Here is a 22,258-nt window from a genome sequence, read left to right on the forward strand (position 1 = left end):
AGGGATTTTGGAGGTCGAACAGAGTCCTGGCCGCAAGGTGCAGTCAGTTGTCTCAACTTCGAGTTGAGTATCGAGTGATGGCCACCTCTCGGGTTAGTCCCTCTTCTCTCTTTTTTTTTTTTTTTTTTTTTTTTTTTTTTTTTTTTTTTTTTTTTTTTTTTGAGATATATACAAGAGTTGTTACATTCTTGTACAGCCACTAGTACGCGTAGCGTTTCGGGCAAGTCCTTAATCCTATGGTCCCTGGAATACCATCCCCTGCCGCGAAGAATCGTTTTTTCATCCAAGTACACATTTTACTGTTGCGTTAAACAGAGGCTACAGTTAAGGAATTGCGCCCAGTAAATCCTCCCCGGCCAGGATACGAACCCATGACATAGCGCTCGCGGAACGCCAGGCGAGTGTCTCACCACTACACCACGGAGACTGCGTTTTCTTGGATTAGGTTGCTCCGGGAAGCTGTAGGGGCTCCCCCACAAAACCAGCGTTGAATGTAATGAAATGCCATTTTCTGCGTAAGCCCCGGAGGCTCATCAGCACCCCCGTCTCTCCCCCTGGTCAGCATTTTTTCGCATTTTTTTTACATTCCAGCCTCTGAATTGGAGGTGGATAGCTGGCACAGGGGAGTAGGGTCTAGAGCTCTCCCTTGCCCCTCCCAGGGAGCTCCACAGACAGCGGAGCGATGAGGGTTGTGACGTCATGCTCATTTTCTCGTATTTAGTTTCGGGAGTTCTGTTCAACAGTTCGGCTTTCAGTAGCAATTTTTTAACCAGCTAGGGTTTGTTTTGGGGCGCCTACCTTTCTGGGTGCCTGACCCAGTCAATGGCAGACATAAAATGCCTCCAACCTATATAGGCCATTGCTCCTCGTGCTGTTCCGAGGGGGGATCAAGTTCTGGCTCGTGGTCCCCGGTAGGCCTAAGAACTCCATTCGCTCCGACTGATGACACGGTCTAATACATTCATATCACCCGGGGTAGCTACGGAGAGCCTCCGGGTCTCATTCAGAAAATAGCGTTTCATTACATTCAACGCTGTTTTTTTTTTATTTTTCCTACTTCAGTTCAAGTTTTGTTTTTGATCTCATTATTCCCACCAACCTTTTATCCTCATTCCAACACCATCATAATTTTTTTAACATCAAATTAGGTTTTACAATTTTGCAACTATTTAATATGTTGCTTTGGGTCTTTTTGTTTTTAATGTGTGAAAATGTCAAGTAAAGAATGCTGTTCAGTTATCATGATGAGAACATAACCAAATGACATGAAGACAAATGTGTTAGTGGGAACTAGCTACTTAACACTTACTCTCCTAGCAACTTCCTTTACAGTGTTGAGAGGGCGGCCACATCAACAGTCCAAGAGCTTTTCAAAAAAGCTCACTAAACAATTGCAATCAAATCTATGTGGTCAATATTACAAGTTTCAAACAAGATAAAGAATGAAGTTATTTAATATATGGCCATTTACATAGTCCTGCTATTATATAGGTAAGAAAACCAGGACGATGAAAATTAGATAAAACTGTAATAAAATTGTAAACACCATAAACAGTAACACGTTCTGGACCAAGAAATTTAGTATTGTAAGTTGATAATTGTGAAAAGATATGCATTTACTATTTAAACCCAAGTGCAAGCAGCAGTTAACCCTCACTCTCTTAAGCCTCTGAATCACTCTCTTGAGCCTCTGCATCACTCTCTTGAGCCTCTGCATCACTCTCTTGAGCCTCTGCATCACTCTCTTGAGCCTCTGCATCCCTCCCATGAGCCTCTGCACCTGAAGTATGCAAGGTCTCCACTGCTTGTGTGGCTTCTCAAGTACTCTATAGGTAACTAGGTAACGTCATGTGTCATCCCTCTAGTTTCTTTGGTTATAGAAGTGTGGCAACTATTACCTTTATACTTAAAATGATGCCCACAATAGTAAACATCACGTAAGCATGTCTGATAATTTTGTATACTAAATGAAAGAATCCTAGCGTGGCTGTTTTTGCTAGGATGAGTAATCACAAAATGCCTTGTAAAAAGTTGCAAAAGTTTTTTTTTCAGTGAATGTCGCTCAGATTCCCATGTTCCCATGACCTGACATCTAATGACTCAAATGTTTACTAAATTTCAATTATATCATACAAGATTATTTTATAGACAATGAAGAAGGATGTCGAGAGGTGCCTCATTTAACTAAGAAAACTTCTTCCAGAAGGGAAATTGAACTCTGGAAAAAATACAAGAAATGCATAACATTACATAACATTACATAATGCGTAATGTAAGTATTGCTTACCACACTTGATCATCTACAGATCTGTATCAAACAGTGCATTAATGCAAGAAAACGTACAGTATTAATTAACTCACCTGAAATGATATGATGTAGCCAATTATCTTTGGACCTGCATCGAACATCTGATCAATTAACAAGACAAAGCTTGACCTGTAGGCGAAGGTAGCGAATGTGATGAAGAATTCTATCATGAAAATATCTCCAAACTTTTGCCAGTCTATGTCCTTCATGAAGTGAAATATTTGAAACAGTGTTTCATCCTGTGTTAGCTTTTTATCACACTGACCAGGATTAGACTGTTCTTTGATCGACATTTTTTCTTTCTGAACAAACTGCTGTGTATATTCTTCTTCTGATTCTCCTAAGATTAACTGCTGAGACAAATAACTTTGGTCTGACAGTCCTAGGCCTTGCTGACCATTGGCCAGTTGTTCCTCGAATGACTGGTCCTTGGCTGACAGTTGTGGCTGATTCTGTATTGAGTGGACTCCTTTGGGCTGAGGGGGAGCAGGAAGCACAGTAGGCAACAATACCAAACACAAAACTGCACAAGAAAAAACATACCAGTAGTTATTAGTAATCATTTCATGTTTGATGGAATATAAAATGATTTATTTACAACATAAATTGTAGGAAGCAGCTGGAAGCCAATGACAGCGCCTATGAATAATATGTGGGAGAAAGGAACGGAGACAATTAAGGCGAGTCTAGGGAAAGTAGGAAATGCAGCTGAACAAATTAAACCTTGTGGAAACAAGGTCCAGGACAATATAGGGAACTCTGAGGTTGGTACTCAAATACTGGAATATCTAAAAAAAACTAGACAAGAGGATTGAGGCATTAGGAAAATTAGCTATGGAGGGTAGACGGGGTGAAGATGGTGGTGAAACAAGACGTGAAATGGAAAATGAAACAGGACGTGAACTGGAAAGTCAAACAGGACGTGAAATGGAAAGTCAAACAGGACGTGAACTGAAAAGTGAAACAGGACGTGAAATGGAAAGTGAAACAGGACGTGAAATGGAAAGTGAAACAGGACGTGAAATGGAAAGTCAAACAGGACGTGAACTGAAAAGTGAAACAGGACGTGAAATGGAAAGTCAAACAGGAAGTGAACTGGAAAGTGAAACAGGACGTGAAATGGAAAGTCAAACAGGACGTGAAATAGAAAGTGAAACAGGACGTGAAATGGAAAGTCAAACAGGACGTGAAATGGAAAGTGAAACGTGCGTTGAAGTAAGGAAGAACTTGACGTATTTATGATAGAGGATAGTCAGGAAGATGAACTTACTAGTAGTGTTAGCGTTCAACCTTCTGTAGTGACAAATGTTGAAACAAAGGTTAAAGTAAAACGGTATAGAGAAATAAAAAAGAAATTAGATATGAATAAAATCACCTTTGAAGTTAATAGCTGTTGTGCAAGTGAGGAGAAAGCAGAAATGTTAGTGTTGGGAGAGTCTGTCTGAGAAAATCTCGTATCTCATGGAATGTGACAGACAGGGCAAAGGTAGTTTTATTAAATCATGGATGAAAGTAGAATGAGAATATTATCTTGGAGCGTTAATGGGTTAAAATCTAGTGCGGTGGCTGTACACTATTATACTCTTAGATAGTACTATATTAACCTGAAATGTTAAATGGGATTCTTGTATTTGTACTCACTGGAATGTGTGATAATGATATGATAGACAGAATACTTAGGAACTACAAGAATTTTGTCCCAATGATTATATGCTGTGCTTACTATATTAACCTGCATTGTTAAATGTTGTATTGTGATTTGTGTATCTGTACTCACTGAATTTGTGCGCCCCTTGAGGGACTTGAAATAGAGGGGGGTAGAAATAGCCTAAGCTACTCTATCCCTTTGAGATGTATTTTTTCTTGTCTCAATAAACATGAACTTGAAGGCTGCATTATACACTGAGGTGGGTCATTATATTAAAAGGTTTTGAGATATTGAAGCATATGTTCCGATCAATCTTATTACAATGTTATAAGCAGTTCAACTATTGTTCCTATGGTGCACATTTATCAATACCATTGTTAGAGCAACCATACTGTATGGTTCATGTTTTTTTTTTTTTTGAGATATATACAAGAGTTGTTACATTCTTGTACAGCCACTAGTACGCGTAGCGTTTCGGGCAAGTCCTTAATCCTATGGTCCCTGGAATACGATCCCCTGCCGCGAAGAATCGTTTTTTCATCCAAGTACACATTTTACTGTTGCGTTAAACAGAGGCTACAGTTAAGGAATTGCGCCCAGTAAATCCTCCCCGGCCAGGATACGAACCCATGACATAGCGCTCGCGGAACGCCAGGCGAGTGTCTTACCACTACACCACGCAGACTGCATGTTCACAAATGATGCTGCATGGTCTATGTAACGGGGCAGAGTTGCAGAAAGTTAATGGTACTTATATACATTTGTCTCAAAATACTGTACAGTATTGTAGAGACGAGTCTGAAGCCTAAAGTAAAATTATTTTGTTTAAAAAAAGTAAAAAAGCTACACTACCAAATTTTATTTTGCACCTTCCCTTTAATCATAAGTAAATAGTGTATACTTTCAAGATAATGCAACAAGTCATTCAAGATATCTATGAAAATAATAAAATATTCTCTATATATCCCTTAACAGGGTCCACCTAATTAATATCATTATGTTAACCACATTAAACTTCATCTAATTTCAAAAAAATAATTATCAGACAATTTTTTTTGGTAATTTTTACAAAGAAAATGAACATGTCAATTAAATAATTAAAATGTTTGTAAATATACATACCAAAGTTGAGTGTAAACAGCCCGGCAGCGATGTAGCACACTAGTGAGAACCCATTCTCAAGCACTGTCATGTGGCCTGGAAGTAAACTTTATTAATTAAGGTGAATTAATTTCTACAACTTAATTTCTAATCAACTTAATTAATTTCTAATCGACCTACAGTTTTATTAAAACTGTAGGTCTATCTGTACCGCATTCGTCAGTAAAATTGTATAATCTATACTAAATGTTTGAAGAGCCCTTCTGGCAAGCCTATCGTAGCCTTCTGGCATCGTAGATAATATAAGGAAATACCCAAATACAAAAATTTCATATTTGGGTCTTTACTGTACTGCTATATAAGGGTATCCATACCATAATCAAATCATTAGCTTATTATTATATTAATGGTACGAGTAGGCCTATAACATTTCGCTCATCCATCATAAACCATTGCGATCTTTCTGCAATGCAGTAATTTGAAGATGGTGATTCTGTATATACAAATTGTTGCAAAATATTAACAAACCAATATGCGATTATATATCTGTCACATAGTGAAGAATAACGCAATTTAAAATGGATTTTGTATTATTCAAATACTCATGCATTTTCACATTACTGTAATGACCAGTACTTTATATGAATTAATTTAAATTAGTTTTTTTATTAATTGTCATTGTGTTTGTAATTATATAGAGTTGTGTTGAGTATTAGAGAAAGTGTTTATGTGTGATATTAATTTTCCTGACCATTGAATCCTGTTCATTTATTTTGCCCTTAAATTACATTGTGTGTCATTCTTCCCTCCCTGGATTATAATATACACTAACTTCTGTCCCCACTTTACATTATATAAAATGTTTCAACTTACTTTTCAAGGCATTGTTTGCCGCCTCCCCCCTCCCCTAGGGCCTCGTAGCCTGGTGGATAGCGCGCAGGACTCGTAATTCTGTGGCGCGGGTTCGATTCCCGCACGAGGAAGAAACAAATGGGCAAAGTTTCTTTCACCCTGAATGCCCCTGTTACCTAGCAGTAAATAGGTACATGGGTGTTAGTCAGCTGTCACGGGCTGCTTCCTGGGGGTGGAGGCCTGGTCTAGGACCGGGCCGCGGGGACACTAAAGCCCCGAAATCATCTCAAGATAACCTCCCCCCTTCCTCACCACCCTACCACTTGCACTGTGAGAAACATCTACAACCCTAAACAGCAGTTATAACTGGCAGTCTTCAGAAAGGCTAACTGGCAGTTCCTTCAAGAAAATGTTGTTTAAGCACAGTGTTGAGTGCATGTACAGGTGTTGCTGGAGTAATGACAACATCAGGTTGGAGAATGACCACAACAGGTTGGAGAATGACCACAACAGGTTGGAGAATGACAACATCAGGTTGGAGAATGACCACAACAGGTTGGAGAATGACAACATCAGGTTGGAGAATGACCACAACAGGTTGGAGAATGACCACAACAGGTTGGAGAATGACCACAACAGGTTGGAGAATGACAACATCAGGTTGGAGAATGACAACATCAGGTTGGAGAATGACAACATCAGGTTGGAGAATGACAACATCAGGTTGGAGAATGACCACAACAGGTTGGAGAATGACCACAACAGGTTGGAGAATGACAACATCAGGTTGGAGAATGACCACAACAGGTTGGAGAATGACAACATCAGGTTGGAGAATGACCACAACAGGTTGGAGAATGACCACAACAGGTTGGAGAATGACCACAACAGGTTGGAGAATGACAACATCAGGTTGGAGAATGACCACATCAGGTTGGAGAATGACAACAACAGGTTGGAGAATGACAACATCAGGTTGGAGAATGACAACATCAGGTTGGAGAATGACAACATCAGGTTGGAGAATGACAACATCAGGTTGGAGAATGACAACATCAGGTTGGAGAATGACCACATCAGGTTGGAGAATGACAACATCAGGTTGGAGAATGACCACAACAGGTTGGAGAATGACAACATCAGGTTGGAGAATGACAACATCAGGTTGGAGAATGACAACATCAGGTTGGAGAATGACCACATCAGGTTGGAGAATGACAACATCAGGTTGGAGAATGACCACAACAGGTTGGAGAATGACAACATCAGGTTGGAGAATGACAACATCAGGTTGGAGAATGACAACATCAGGTTGGAGAATGACCACATCAGGTTGGAGAATGACAACATCAGGTTGGAGAATGACCACAACAGGTTGGAGAATGACAACATCAGGTTGGAGAATGACAACATCAGGTTGGAGAATGACCACAACAGGTTGGAGAATGACAACAACAGGTTGGAGAATGACAACAACAGGTTGGAGAATGACAACAACAGGTTGGAGAATGACCACATCAGGTTGGAGAATGACAACAACAGGTTGGAGAATGACCACATCAGGTTGGAGAATGACAACAACAGGTTGGAGAATGACATTACCAATGCAACAGTTAGATCAGCAACAGACTGACTCACTAAAAAAGAAAATACACAAATATGAAAGACAAATGGGCATGTTGTGGGTGAGGAAGTTGTGGCTTACCTCCGGCCGCAGGTCCCACGATGAAGGCCAGGCCCATGGCACCGTTGAATGTTCCTAACACCCGAGGCCTGTCCCTGGGTGCTGTGACGTCTGCAAGCACCGCCTTACACAACATATTGCTGTGCTTGAAGATTCCTTATTGAAGAAACAAGAACTTTAAACTGTTGCTTAAAGTGATATGTGTGAAACATTGCAGATATTCAGACAGCTTTTGTGATTTTTGCTTAGATGCAAAGATGACATTTTGGAAAATGATAAACTTTCCTCTGACTAGAGTGTTACAATAATCTTTAATTTATAAAAGTTGGATTACCCCAAGGGAGTTGTTGTTAAAATTGAAGGGAGCCGGTCGGCCGAGCGGACAGCACGCTGGACTTGTGATCCTGTGGTCCTGGGTTCGATCCCAGCGCCGGCGAGAAACAATGGGCAGAGTTTCTTTCACCCTATGCCCCTGTTACCTAGCAGTAAATAGGTACCTGGTTGTTAGTCAGCTGTCACGGGCTGCTTCCTGGGGGTGGAGGCCTGGTCGAGGACCGGGCCGCGGGGACATTAAAAAGCCCCGAAATCATCTCAAGATAACCAAGATAACTCCATAACGCTCTGTATTTGTGGATTTGGGCATTGTAGAGTACTTGTCTTATCTATGACCTCTCCACTGCACAAGTATCTTATCTACCTGAGGGAACTAGTGGCCTCGACGAGGACAGGGGAGCCGGCAGCTTGTCAAAGGTTCCCCCATTTGCCCTGATGATCTTTTTCAGTAATTTTAAAATTTAAGAGTTTTGGCATTTATGGCTTCGACGGGTAGGCGGTTCCATGGGTTTATAACCATGTGGGTGAGAAAGCATCTCATGTTCTCAATCCTGTATTGTGGCTTGGTGAGCTTGAAACCGTTGCTCCTTGTTCGTGTTACATCTGACCTTTTGAAGAAATATTCCTGGTCAACATTGTCCAAATTGTTTTGTACCTTAAAAGTTTCAATGAGATCCGCCCTGCCATGCCTGGTTTACAGTGTTGTAAACCGTTTACTTAGTTGTAAATGTAACCGTTGTAAATGTTTACTTAGCGCTCTAATGATTTCTGTTGCCCGGTGTTGCACCTTCTCCAGAGCAGCTATGTCCTCCTGAAGCCGAGGTGTCCATGCCTGAATACCTCCAGGCATGGACACCTATACCTATAATAGGTATAGGTTAAGTAATAATTGTAATTACGAAGCAATAAGATGCTTATCTTAAGATACTAACAAGGTTAGGTAAGGTCGGTGTTTTCTATGAATCTTTTTAAGGGTATCTATTATGTTTAGTATATCACCTATGCACGTAGTTAATAAGTCAATATTGACTTTACGAATTTGCGAGAACGGGTTGAATGATCAAGGCGGGGGCGCACCAGAGACTTATACAATTGAATGACTGACTACCTTATTTTCCGTAAAGGTAAAAGTACGCTTGATTATTCCTATGGTTTGGTTAGCATTTTTGTACTGCCATTTTCAGTTGTGCAACTTTCAGTGAATGACGGATTTTGACTCCAAGGTCGTTCATCAATCTGCCGCAAGAAAACGCTGTTAATTTGATAGTTGTGATGTGGATTGTTATGCCCTCGTAGCCTGGTGGATAGCGCGCAGGACTCGTAATTCTGTGGCGCGGGTTCGATTCCCGCACGAGGCAGAAACAAATGGGCAAAGTTTCTTTCACCCTGAATGCCCCCTGTTACCTAGCAGTAAATAGGTACCTGGGAGTTAAGTCAGCTGTTACGGGCTGCTTCCTGGGGGTGGAGGCCTGGTCGAGGACCGGGCCGCGGGGACACTAAAGCCCCGAAATCATCTCAAGATAACCTCAAGATAAGCCCCACATTCTAGGTCTTGCATTTATCTATATTAAAAAGCATTTGCCAGTCTTCTGACCATATGTGGAGTTCATGTGAATCATACCTCTGTGTAAGGTCTCAATATCTTTTCACTTCTCACTGTACCATAAACCTTAGTGTCATCTACAAATATGATAATGGTATGATATGGTGTGTTACCAACTCTATCACCAACGAGACCTCCCACACGAAGTCAGAAGCTACAGTTTCAGGTTCAGGCGAAACTCAAAATTAAAATGGGGAATACGAGTATATTACTTTAAGTAAATTTTTGAATAATTGTACAATAACATATACAAAATAAATGTACCAGCTATAATAGTACATGTGTAATTTAATAGCAGATAACTGATTCACAGTTACAATAGAATAAATGTAACTCTCTATATCGTACATTTAACGATGCCAACTGTAGCGACCCGCTGGCGTTATTCCCATGACCCGGTGAGCAGCTTCCAGGAAATCAAAGTCTTTGGGGTTCCACATTTGTAACATTACCAAATAATTAGCAAGTAGGAATCAGTTACAGTGGAATGGTTAACACACAAATAAATGACGATTATTTGACTGTGGAATTCATTGCCAATGAAAACTATGACAATGTAAATTACACTCCTTATGAATATTATTAAGAACATTGCCAATGAACTATTTTGGCAATGTTCTATACAGTATCTTCCTGCTCTCCTGGGAAGCCCCTCCACCAATCATGTGACCTCAAGTGACTACTCCATTGGCTAATCTCCCATTCCAGCAACCAATCATACCAGATAAAAATCTCCAAGGATGGTTGTACACCTGCAACAGATCTAGAAACATCAACTGAATTTAATAGCTTCTTTTCATCGGTTGGTGCTAACCTTGCCCGAAAAATCCCAGACTCATGTTACCACATATCTCTCAGGCAGCTGCCCAAACTCTCTTCTCCTTTCACCACTCAGCCCGACAGATGTTGTCTCCATCATTCACTCACTAACAACCAAAGCTGGGAACATCAGTGAAATACCATCCATGGAATACAAGAGCGCCTCCCATGCCCCTTGGGCCACCCATAGCTCTGCTGTTCAACAAATCCCTTGAGTGTCATACCTTCCCTGATATCCTTAAAAAACTAAGAGTAACGCCAGTTCATAAAGGAGGCAATCCGGCAGACATAAACAATTACAGACCAATATCAAATCTACCCATATTATCAAAAATATTTGAAGAAATTATTTACAAACAGCTCTACTCCTGTCTCGTAAAATACAACATACTAAGAACCTGTCAGTTTGGCTTCCGCTCCCAAAAGAGTACCAATGATGCAATTGTTAGTCTCCTTGACTTAATCTACTCAGCCCTTGACAAAAATGAGTTTCCGATTGGACTCTTTATTGACCTGAGAAAGGCCTTTTATACTGTTAACCAGTATCTTACTTAAACTCTTAAACTTACTAAAACTACCTTTTACTTAAACTCCACCATTATGTAATCCGAGGCCTTGCCCTGAACTATAGCCAATCCTGTCTTAGTGACAGACACCAATATGAAGGCTTCAATGATATAACCTTTCCCACTCTATCATTAACCGTAGGGGTGCCACAAGGCAGCATCCTAGGACCTCTTCCATTTCTTATCTACATCAATGATCTGCCTAATCTCTCTAACGTGCTTAAACCTATATTGTTTGCTGATGATACTGCCCACATCTACTCACACCCCATCCCGCACACATTAAATAATGTCGTAAATAAATAATTAAAAAAAAATCCACTTATGGATGTCAACCAACAAACTCACACTAAACATAGAAAAGACCTACTACATCTTATTTGAAAGCAAATCAACAAATGCAATTCAGCTTCAGATAGACAATGTAAACATCAGTAATAAAAATGATGGAAAGTTCCTTGGCTTATACTTAGACAAGAGACTCAACTTCAGCACCCACATACAACACATAGCTAAGAAAGTCTCTAAAACAGTTGGTATACTCTCGAAAATCATATATTATGTACCTTATTCTGCTCTCCTCTCACTATATTATGCATTTATCTATCCCTATCTTAATTATGGTATCTGTGCATGGGGTATCTGCAAACTACCTCACGCCCATCATCAACCAGCAAAAATCTGCTATCAGAACAATAACAAACTCTGCTTTCAGATAACACACAGCTCCCCTGTTTAAATCCATAAACATGCTAAACATAAATTCACTCCACACTTTCTCTTGCGCCAATTACACACAATTACATATACAAACCCCTTTTCTTAGGTGCAAACCCTGTTCTGTAACTCTTCCTGGACAGTTGTAGCGAAAAACGTAACCACCACACCAGACGTAAATATCTCTTTGATATCCCCAGAGTCAAACTTAAGCTGTGTAAACACTCTATGCAAATAAAGGGACCTAGTCTATGGAACTCACTCCCTAACGAACTGAAAAGCTGTCCAACTTTTGCCTTTTTCAAAAACAAAATTAAAATGTACCTAATTTCGTCGTCATAGTTTTCTTCCGAGTGCTTTAACTCGTACTTATCTTGAGGTTATCTTGAGATGATTTCGGGGCTTTAGTGTCCCCGCGGCCCAGTCCTCGAAAAGGCCTCCACCCCCAGGAAGCAGCCCGTGACAGCTGACTAACTCCCAGGTACCTATTTACTGCTAGGTAACAGGGGCATTCAGGGTGAAAGAAACTTTGTCCATTTGTTTCTGCCTCGTGCGGGAATCGAACCCGCGCCACAGAATTACGAGTCCTGCGCGCTATCCACCAGGCTACGAGGCCCCTCTAATTTGGGTGCACTGTATCTAGTACTACCCAATCCCCCCCAATATATGTACCTAAGCCTTATAACTTTACTCATAACGTTAATCATTGATATCACCTGATATCATGGTTGTTATATTGAGTGCATATTCTACTGCATTATTCCATGAAATGATCCTCAAATTGTGCTACAATGAACCAATTGATAACCCTGAAATTTTATCCTAATGTACCTAGTAATCCTCGTCACTATAGTGTATTGTTATTATTGTGTATTAATCTAATCTTTGCTTATTGTGTCAAAATTTCTTACAATGTACCTGTAAACATTTTTTTGTCAATTTTACTGGACATTATCTACTTAAAATTATCTGTTAGATTAAGGACTTGCTCGAACCGCTATGCGTGCTAGTGACTTTACAAGAATGTAAAATCATCATTACTGTACTCTCTTAACCTCCAATGTACCTTTCTGTATATAAATAAATAAATAAATAAATAAATAAATAAATAAATAAATAAATAAATAAATAAATAAATAAGTCTGCCGACGGTGTTGGCTACTCCGTTGTCTTTCCTGACCAAACCTGCATGGGCCGTAAACCCCAGGGAGACTACCATCTTCAAAGAGGAAGTTCATGCAATTATGTCTGCTCTTCGTCAACTGCTTTTCCGACGTCAACGTCTATTTGTCCTTGTGGTTGACTGATGGCTCTCAAGTTATTTAACCCTTTGCATCTTGTGGTAGTCGAAATCCAGTGTTTGCTGTTTCTTTTCTCTAGTAAATTTAAGAAAGTTGAAATGTGCGGAGTTTCCAGCCATATTTAACTGAATTTATATGATGGGCCGCTATCTCTCAAGTGGCCTCGACGAGGGCAGAAAGCCGGCGGCTTGTCAAATTCCCCACACCTTCTACATTTTTCCTGATCGATTTATCAATTTGGATCTTAAATTGCAGCAGTGTTTTGGCATTGTACAGCTTTTGTAGGTGTGGGTGAAAAAGTATCTCCGGTTTTCTGTTCTACATTGTGGTTCGTTGAGCCTGAAACCGTTGCTCCTTGTTTGTGTTACATCTGACCGTTTTGAAATAGTTGTCTGGATCAATATCCTCCAAATTGTGTTATATTTTTAAAGTTTCGATGAGATCCGCCTTGTCATGTCTGGTTTTCAATGTAGTTAACGCTGTGGCCCTCAACCGTTCTTAGTATGGGAGTCATGTTCAGGAAGTCAAGGTCAGGGGGGATATAGGAGTCATGTTCAGGAAGTCGAGGTCAGGGGGGATATAGGAGTCATGTTCAGGAAGTCGAGGTCAGGGGGGATATAGGAGTCATGTTCAGGAAGTCGAGGTCAGGGGGGATATAGGAGTCATGTTCAGGAAGTCGAGGTCAGGGGGGATATAGGAGTCATGTTCAGGAAGTCGAGGTCAGGGGGGATATAGGAGTCATGTTCAGGAAGTCGAGGTCAGGGGGGATATAGGAGTCATGTTCAGGAAGTCGAGGTCAGGGGGGATTTTTATCGCCTGGTGCTGAACTTTTTCCTACGTAGATATGTCTTTCTGAAGATAAGGTCACCATGCTTGGATACAATAATCCAACTGTACCAGAGATTTGTGCAGTTACGTCTGACTATTCCAAGGATTTAATTTTTTTTATTTAATGTCGCTCCCACTTGTTGAGCAACCATTAGTGGTTTGTGGATTCTGACTCCAAAGTCTTTTTCTTCATTAATCTGTTGCAAAGTTAATGATTTAGTACTTGTGATATGCCTCGCATGCAAGTCTTTAATTTTTCGATATTAAATAGTTCCCAATCTTCTGACCACTTGTGGAGTTCATGTACATCTCTTTGTAAGACCTCATTTTAATTTTTCACTTCCAACTTTACCATAAATCATATCAAAGTTTGCAATTTGTCATCTTTAAATTTGATAACGTGGTTTGTAATATTCTCATCCATGTCATTGAGGAATATGCCAAAAAAGGTTGGCCCCAAACTGGAACCTTGCGGTACCCCACTCACCACATTTCTCCAGTCAGATTCATTTCCGTTTAGGACGACCTTTTGCTGTATTCTTTTAGCCACTGTTTTATTCATTCTATTATTCTACCATTTATTCCATGCGATTGTACTTTCCATGCAACTGTCTCATGTGGTACCTTATCAAATCGCTACGGACCTCCACCAGAGTTTCCTCTGGCTTCATCCTGGCCAGGCATAGTAAACTCCGTGTATACAACAACTATCGGAAGTCCTTTGTCTGAGTAGCCGGTTAAAATGTGAGCAGGTTTGTAGGGCAGGATTTATTTTAACAAACCCCGTTGTGTTGATCGTACAAGATTGTTCACTGAAAGATGGTGAATGGTTCCCTCTATTAGGATTCTCTCCACGAGCTTACAGACGCAGGCGATGGGTCACAATAACGTGGCTGAAGTATGTTGACCAGACCACACACTAGAAGGTGAAGGGACGACGACGTTTCGGTTCGTCCTGGACCATTCTCAAGTCGATTGTCTTGTCATTCTCACAATCAACTTGAGAATGGTCCAGGACGGACCGAAACGTCGTCGTCCCTTCACCTTCTAGTGTGTGGTCTGGTCAACGAGCTTACAGATGTGTGATATCAAGCTGATTGGCGGTAGTTTTCGGCAGAGCTCTTTCTGCTTTTTTTAAATAAGGGTGACATTTGCATATTTCCTGTCTAGGGGGACTATCCCTTGGTCCAGGAATTTTCTGAAAAGGAATTTCAGTGGTAGGCATAGTTCGTCTACCAGTTCCTTTACGACTTTAGAGTGACTTTCGTCCACACCTGAGGCGTTTGAACCTTTCAGTCGGTCAATGCTTTTTCTGACTATATCACATGTTATGGGGGATAGTGTCTAATTCATTCTCTTCACCTGCTTCAAACATTTACGTGAGTATTGGGATGTTGTCAGAACTCTCTAGTGTGAACACTAGAACACCGTGAACACCGGTGTTCTAGTGCTCTAGTGTGAACACCGTTCATTATAACATGGATGGTCTCGTCTTTCAATGTCCTTCCGAGTCTTTTGTTTTGGAAGTAAATATCAGTAGTATCGTTATCAGAAGTATCGTTACTTCTGATATTGGCGTTACCTTAAATGAACATGCGGACATCGCCGCTAAGGAGGCCATTTACACTTGTTCTATTTCTTAAAAAGCGGGGATTCCTTATTGAGATTTCTTACCAATCATTTCTCCCTCAGTCTGCAGACTTACCAATCATTTCTCCCTCAGTCTGCAGACTTACCAATCATTTCTCCCTCAGTCTGCAGATTTTGGCAGGTTCGTTGGTTTGGTGTTACAGGTAAACAACTGCTCACTCTTAAAGGTAATCTATCCCCCTTTGTCTTCCTCCTACCTTCATAATATACACCATAATATACAATCAATTCTGATTGAAATTACCTACTTAAAATTATCTGCTAGATTAAGGACCTGCCCGAAACGCTGCGCGTACTAGTGGCTTTACAAGAATGTAAATACTGTACTATCCAATGTATTCTCACAAACCCAATGTACCTTCTTGTATTATATATATAAATAAATAAATGGGAAACGGCTCAGACTTGATTACGTATTGGCCACGCACGCTTAACTCTTGGGCACTTAATGTCGCCCAGTGCAGCCTTTATTGTCCAAAGAACTATATTGTCACACTTACAGTCTTGTACCTTCTTGGGTGATCGTGTGTCTTGCTTTCCTAATGTCCCTCGATGGAATCCTTGGTAAATGTGGTACCTTTGATATCGCTCGCCTTGTGTGCCTTGCTTTCCTAATCTCCCTCGATGGAATCCTTGGTAAATGTGGTACCTTTGATATCGCTCGCCTTGTGTGCCTTGCTTTCCTAATCTCCCTCGATGGAATCCTTGGTAAATGTGGTACCTTTGATATCGCTCGCCTTGTGTGCCTTTGTACCGTGTTGGCCTCCTCAGTGATATTCACCGCCTTATGAATATCCAGTGAGGCAGATGAGGCCATACAGTCCTCGCTTAGTGGTGTCTTCTGGACGTAAACACTCGTGGTGTTGTGGTTAAGACTATTTTGAACTTTCTAAGAAACCTTGCTTATCATATTCGATTTTTTGTTATAATGTTTACAACGTAGAATCAGTACTTTTTATTATAAGCTTGAGTCTGGGATATAATAAATAATAAGGTAATGTATTGCCTAACCAGTATTATTAATGATAGATATTATTGTATATATTTGTATTTATATATACAAGAGTTGTTACATTCTAGTACAGGCACGTCTCCAGCATACGACCCCCGCGAAGAATCGTTTAACAACCAGGTACTCATTTTACTATTAGGTTAAACAGAGGCAATAGTTAAGGATTTGCACCCACTAAATCCTCCCAGGATACGAACCCAGGACAAAGCATTCACGGAACGCCAGGCGAGCGTCTTACCACTATGCCACGGAGACTGTATATGGGGAGAATACTTATAATTCTAGCAATACAACACACATTCTAATCTGATTGCCATTATTTTAATAAGAAACAGTTGTAATGAAGCTGTTACAACCTGCCCTTACCTGTAATGAAGCTGTTACAACCTGCCCTTACCTGTAATGAAGCTGTTACAACCTGCCCTTACCTGTAATGAAGCTGTTACAACCTGCCCTTACCTGTAATGACGCTGTTACAACCTGCCCTTACCTGTAATGAAGCTGTTACAACCTGCCCTTACCTGTTATGACCCTTGAAACAACCATGACCACTATGGAATCAGAAGCTCCAAGAACAATGTAGCCAACAGCGGAGAGCGCGAGACCCAGCAGGAGCAGGGGGCGCCGGCCCCACCGGTCACTACACCAACCCTGTAAGTACCATAAGTCACATATTACAGAATTTAGTAAAATCCAAACCAATATTTGCAGTCTCCGTGGTGTAGTGGTAAGACACTCGCCTGGCGTTCCGCGAGCGCTGTGTCATGGGTTCGTATCCTGGCCGGGGAGGATTTACTGGGCGCAAATCCTTAACTGTAGCCTCTGTTTAACGCAACAGTAAAATGTGTACTTGGATGAAAAAACGATTCTTCGCGGCAGGGGATCGTATTCCAGGGACCATAGGATTAAGGACTTGCCCGAAACGCTACGCGTACTAGTGGCTGTACAAGAATGTAACAACTCTTGTATATATCTCAAAAAAAAAAAAAAAAAAATATTGAATATTATTGTTCAGCATTGTTCAATTATGTGTGCGAATTTGTGGGGACACACTGCACTCGCAATGTATACATGTACACAAGAAACTACTGTTATGGGGGGGGGGTAGTGTGACGACTGATGGGCCAATATTAAAATCCAAAGGAGTTCCTAAAATAGTGGCAATAGGGAGGCCCCGGGGCCCAGGGAAAGAATATTCCCAGAAAATAAACAATTGCTTGGCTAGAAAAACTGTCTATGGTCTAAGGTGATCCCCTGTTCCACTCTCAACAGGAAGAAGATATACTCCATTCTTAGTGTTCATTTATTAAACCCTCTAATATCCCCCATATACATTACTACAATAATATACTTTACCACTCTACCTTACGTTAAATACCTTGGTCCACATAGACAGGATACAAGGTTTACACTTGAAAAACTAGGGTAAAGTCTACTTGAAGAGAGGAAGTAGCAGCCTGGGTAGCTATGACCCACGTGGTTCACTAGTCAGAATGGAGTACACTTATTGATGCCAAAACCCTGGCCTAAAATACCTCTACACACACACCTAGCTAGCAGCACAGTAAATACACGGACGGTTACTTATCTTATAAAGTACACCCAGGATAAGGTAAGGGAAGAGAGGATGAGGAGGAGAGACAGAACCACACGGGGGAGTTGTGAACACCACCACACAGCCAGCCTGCAACCCGTTCTCGCAAATTCGTAAAGTCAATATTATTAACTACGTGCATAGGTGACATACTAAACATAATAGATACCCTTAAAAAGATTCATAGAAAACACCGACCTTACCTAACCTTGTTAGTATCATAAGATAAGCATCTTATTGCTCCGTAATTACAATTATTACTTAACCTATACCTAATATAGGTTAGGTAATAATTATAAATAATAATAAATAAGTACCTATAATAGGTATAGGTTAAGTAATAATTGTAATTACGGAGCAATAAGATGCTTATCTTAAGATACTAACAAGGTTAGGTAAGGTCGGTGTTTTCTAGGAATCTTTTTAAGGGTATCTATTATGTTTAGTATGTCACCCATGCACATATTTAATAAGTCAATAATGACTTACTAAATTTGCGAGAACGGGTTCAGCCAGAGATCCCAGCCTTTATAACACCCACTGTCCTATACCACCCGTCCTCGACTCAAGTCCATTACATCCAGCGGTCGACCCCACAGACGCATTCATAAATTTTAATATGCTGTTCATTCAAAACGGGAATTTTCTCAAGTATAAATTAATATTATAATATATTAGCATATTGTGCATATATAGGCATAGGTTAGGTTAGGTTAGGTGTTTAGGTTCTGTTGGCGATTATTTGTATTTGTAGTACGTGGGTGAAGCATTTATAGCGTTGTGATTCGAACAAAATTCGTCAGTGAAGCACTTGTTCCGGGTATGTTCGAACGTTAGCAGTTGTGAGTCGTGTGTAAACCGCTTTTTCACTCATAAACAGGGGGTTTGGCGGGTGCATGGAATCACTTTTGGATCTTTGTTTGGAGGACGGGCTGGTCCTATGCTAACGAAACAAGTCACGACTAAAAGGCTAAACAATCTATGGCTTACAAAGGGGATACTTAAATCCATTAATAAAAACCATGACCTTGAGAAGAAGTATAGGTTAGGAATCGTCTCCAAAGAATTTTCAAAGAATTACGCATCATTGCTATCTAAAATAATTAGAAGAGCCAAAATTAAATACTACGAAGATAAATTTACCCACACAAAGGGCAAGGACTCTAACTCGACCTTGCTCCCAGGCCCTGTTCGGTTGCTCTCGTATTTTCTATTCTGCAAATTCCGACAATTTCGTGAAGGGTCTGCCACATGTACATTGGCGACGTACGCATTGCAGTCTTGAAAGCAAAAAAGAAAACCCCCACATAAGAAAATTCCTAACAGATATAGCATGGGAAACAGAGCTCAGGGGAATGACGGCCCAAGACATGATGGACAACATCACGCAGAAGTGCAAGGAAGCAACAAACAAGTTTGTCCCAGTCCAAAAGGAAAACAGTGAAATGAAGATGAGAAACCCATGGTTTAATCAGAGATGTGGGCTAGCTAAGCAGCAAAGTAAAAGGGCATGGAGAAACTATAGGAATAACAGGACACTGGAGAGCAGAGAAAGATACCAGAATGCCAGGAATGAATATGTTAGGATGAGAAGAGAGGCAGAAAAACAATACGAAAATGACATCGCAAGCAAGGCAAAGACTCAGCCTAAATTGTTGCATAGCCACATAAGGAGAAAAACAACAGTAAAGGAACAGGTTATGAAATTAAGAATAGGGGAAGAAGGATTCACGACAAACGACAAGGAAGTGTGTGAGGAGCTGAATAAGAAATTCCAAGAGGTCTTCACCTTAGAGCAAGGAAAAATTCCAGAGATAAGAGAGAGAATAGCTAACCAGGAACCACTGGAAGAGTTTGAGATTACCAGCGGGGAAGTAAGGAAGTGTTTACTAGAGTTGGATGTGACAAAGGCTATAGACCCAGATGGAATCTCCCTTTGGATACTAAAGGAACAGAAGAACTGTGCCTGCTACTCTCCATAGTGTATATCAAATCACTGGTAACAGGGGAACTGCCAGAAATTTGGAAAGCAGCTAACGTAGTCCCGATATACAAGAAAGGGGATAGACAGGAGGCACTGAACTACAGGCCAGTGTCCCTAACCTGCATACCATGCAAGCTGATGGAGAAGATTGTGCGAAGAAAGCTAGTGGAACATCTGGAGCGAAAGAACTTTGTAACACAGCATCAACATGGGTTCAGGGATGGCAGGTCCTGCCTCACAGGGTTACCTGAATTCTACGACCAGGCAACAAAAATCAGGCAAGAAAGAGAAGGGTGGGCAGACTGCATATTTTTGGATTGTCAGAAAGCCTTTGATACAGTGCCACACAAGAGGCTAGTGAAAAACCTGGAGATGCAGGCCGGTGTGAAAGGGAAGGTACTCCATTGGATAAAGGAATACCTAAGCAACAGGAGACAACGAGTCAGTGTGAGGGGTGAGGTCTCAGATTGGCGAGACGTTACAAGTGGAGTCCCGCAGGGGTCAGTCCTTGGACCTATACTGTTTCTGATATATGTAAATGATCTCCCAGAGGGCATAGAATCGTTTCTCTCAATGTTTGCTGATGATGCAAAAATTATGAGGAGGATTGAAACAGAGGATGATAGTAGGAGGCTACAAGATGACCTAGACAGACTGAGCGAATGGTCCAACAAATGGCTGTTGAAGTTCAACCCGAGTAAATGCAAAGTAATGAAACTAGGCAGTGGAAACAGGAGGCCAGACACAGAATACAGAATAGGAGATGAAGTACTTAATGAAACGGACAGAGAGAAAGATCTAGGAGTTGATATCACACCAAACCTGTCTCCTGAAGCCCACATAAAAAGAATAACGTCTGCGGCATATGCGAGGCTGGCTAACATCAGAACAGCGTTCAGGAACCTGTGTAAGGAATCATTCAGAATCTTGTACACCACATATGTAAGACCAATCCTGGAGTATGCGGCCCCAGCATGGAGCCCCGTACCTTATCAAGCACAAGACGAAGCTGGAAAAAGTACAAAGGTATGCCACTAGACTAGTCCCAGAACTAAGAGGCATGAGTTACGAGGAAAGACTGCGGGAAATGCACCTTACGACCCTGGAGGACAGAAGAGTAAGGGGAGACATGATCACAACCTACAAAATCCTCAGGGGAATCGACCGGGTAAACAAGGATAAACTATTCAACACTGGTAGCACGCGAACAAGGGGACACAGGTGGAAATTGAGTACCCACATGAGCCACAGAGACGTTAGAAGGAACTTTTTCAGTGTCAGAGTAGTTAACGGATGGAATGCATTAGGCAGTGATGTGGTGGAGGCTGACTCCATACACAGTTTTAAATATCGATATGATAGAGCCCAGTAGGCTCAGGAATCTGTACACCAGTTGATTGACAGTTGAGAGGCGGGACCAAAGAGTCAAAGCTCAACCCCCGCAAGCACAAATAGGTGAGTACTCTTGTACAACCGACACAACCTGGCTTTGTTATAAACAGATCCTGCCGTACAAACCTGCTCACATTTTTGGAAACGGGTCACCAGCAACTCGGACAAAGGCCTTCCGGTGGGTACATGGATTTTGCTAAAGCTTTTGATAAGATACCACATAATAATAATAATAATAATAATAATAATTTTTTTTATTTAGGCAAAGGTACATACATAAAGAGATTTTACAAAGTTTGTTGGCTTTATAGATAAGAGCTAGTACATACAATGCCTAAAGCCACTATTACGCAAAGCGTTTCGAGCAGGAAAAAACACTACTGACTAAAGCTTAAAACTAATGGGTAAAAAGAAAAAAAAATGCGTTGAGTACAAATAAAAATAGAGGTAAAAGAGGGGGAACATTGTTGAAAAAACAGCACAAATACAATTACAAATTATTACAGAAAATTACATTAAAACAGCGTTGATTTGAAAAACAAAAAAAACAAAAAACATACATGGGTTGACAATAGAGGGGTAAGGTAGGTTACAGGGAATTTATTAGGTATAGCTTCGTTTTTAACTTAAACTGGTTGAGAGAGGTACAGTCTTTAACATGGTTGGGAAGGTCATGAAAGACTGGCAGAGAAATTGCAGGCTCATGGAATAAATGGTAAAATATTAGAATGAATAAAACAATGGTTGAGGGAAAGAAAACAATCAAACGAAAAACAAACGGAGACCACAGTCTCCGTGGTGTAGTGGTAAGACACTCGCCTGGCGTTCCGCGAGCGCTATGTCATGGGTTCGTATCCTGGCCGGGG

The 22,258-nt window shown here is 40.9% G+C and overlaps 1 protein-coding gene across 5 annotated transcripts in view; it reads right to left on the bottom strand.

Moving 5' to 3' along the window:
- Nucleotides 1–22,258, bottom strand: part of LOC123773426 (major facilitator superfamily domain-containing protein 9) — a 91,065-nt gene that overhangs the window by 38,388 nt on the left and 30,419 nt on the right. For all 5 annotated transcript variants that reach the window (XM_069317854.1, XM_069317853.1, XM_045767182.2 and 2 more), the window contains 4 exons: nt 16,944–17,073; nt 7,615–7,749; nt 5,079–5,153; nt 2,362–2,831 (listed from right to left, as the gene is read on the bottom strand). In XM_069317854.1, the coding sequence (XP_069173955.1) occupies nt 2,362–2,831; nt 5,079–5,153; nt 7,615–7,749; nt 16,944–17,073 (810 nt within the window). The remainder of the gene's footprint in view (nt 1–2,361; nt 2,832–5,078; nt 5,154–7,614; nt 7,750–16,943; nt 17,074–22,258) is intronic.

Source organism: Procambarus clarkii, chromosome 89, assembly GCF_040958095.1.
Source record: "Procambarus clarkii isolate CNS0578487 chromosome 89, FALCON_Pclarkii_2.0, whole genome shotgun sequence".
Lineage (NCBI taxonomy): Eukaryota > Metazoa > Arthropoda > Malacostraca > Decapoda > Cambaridae > Procambarus > Procambarus clarkii.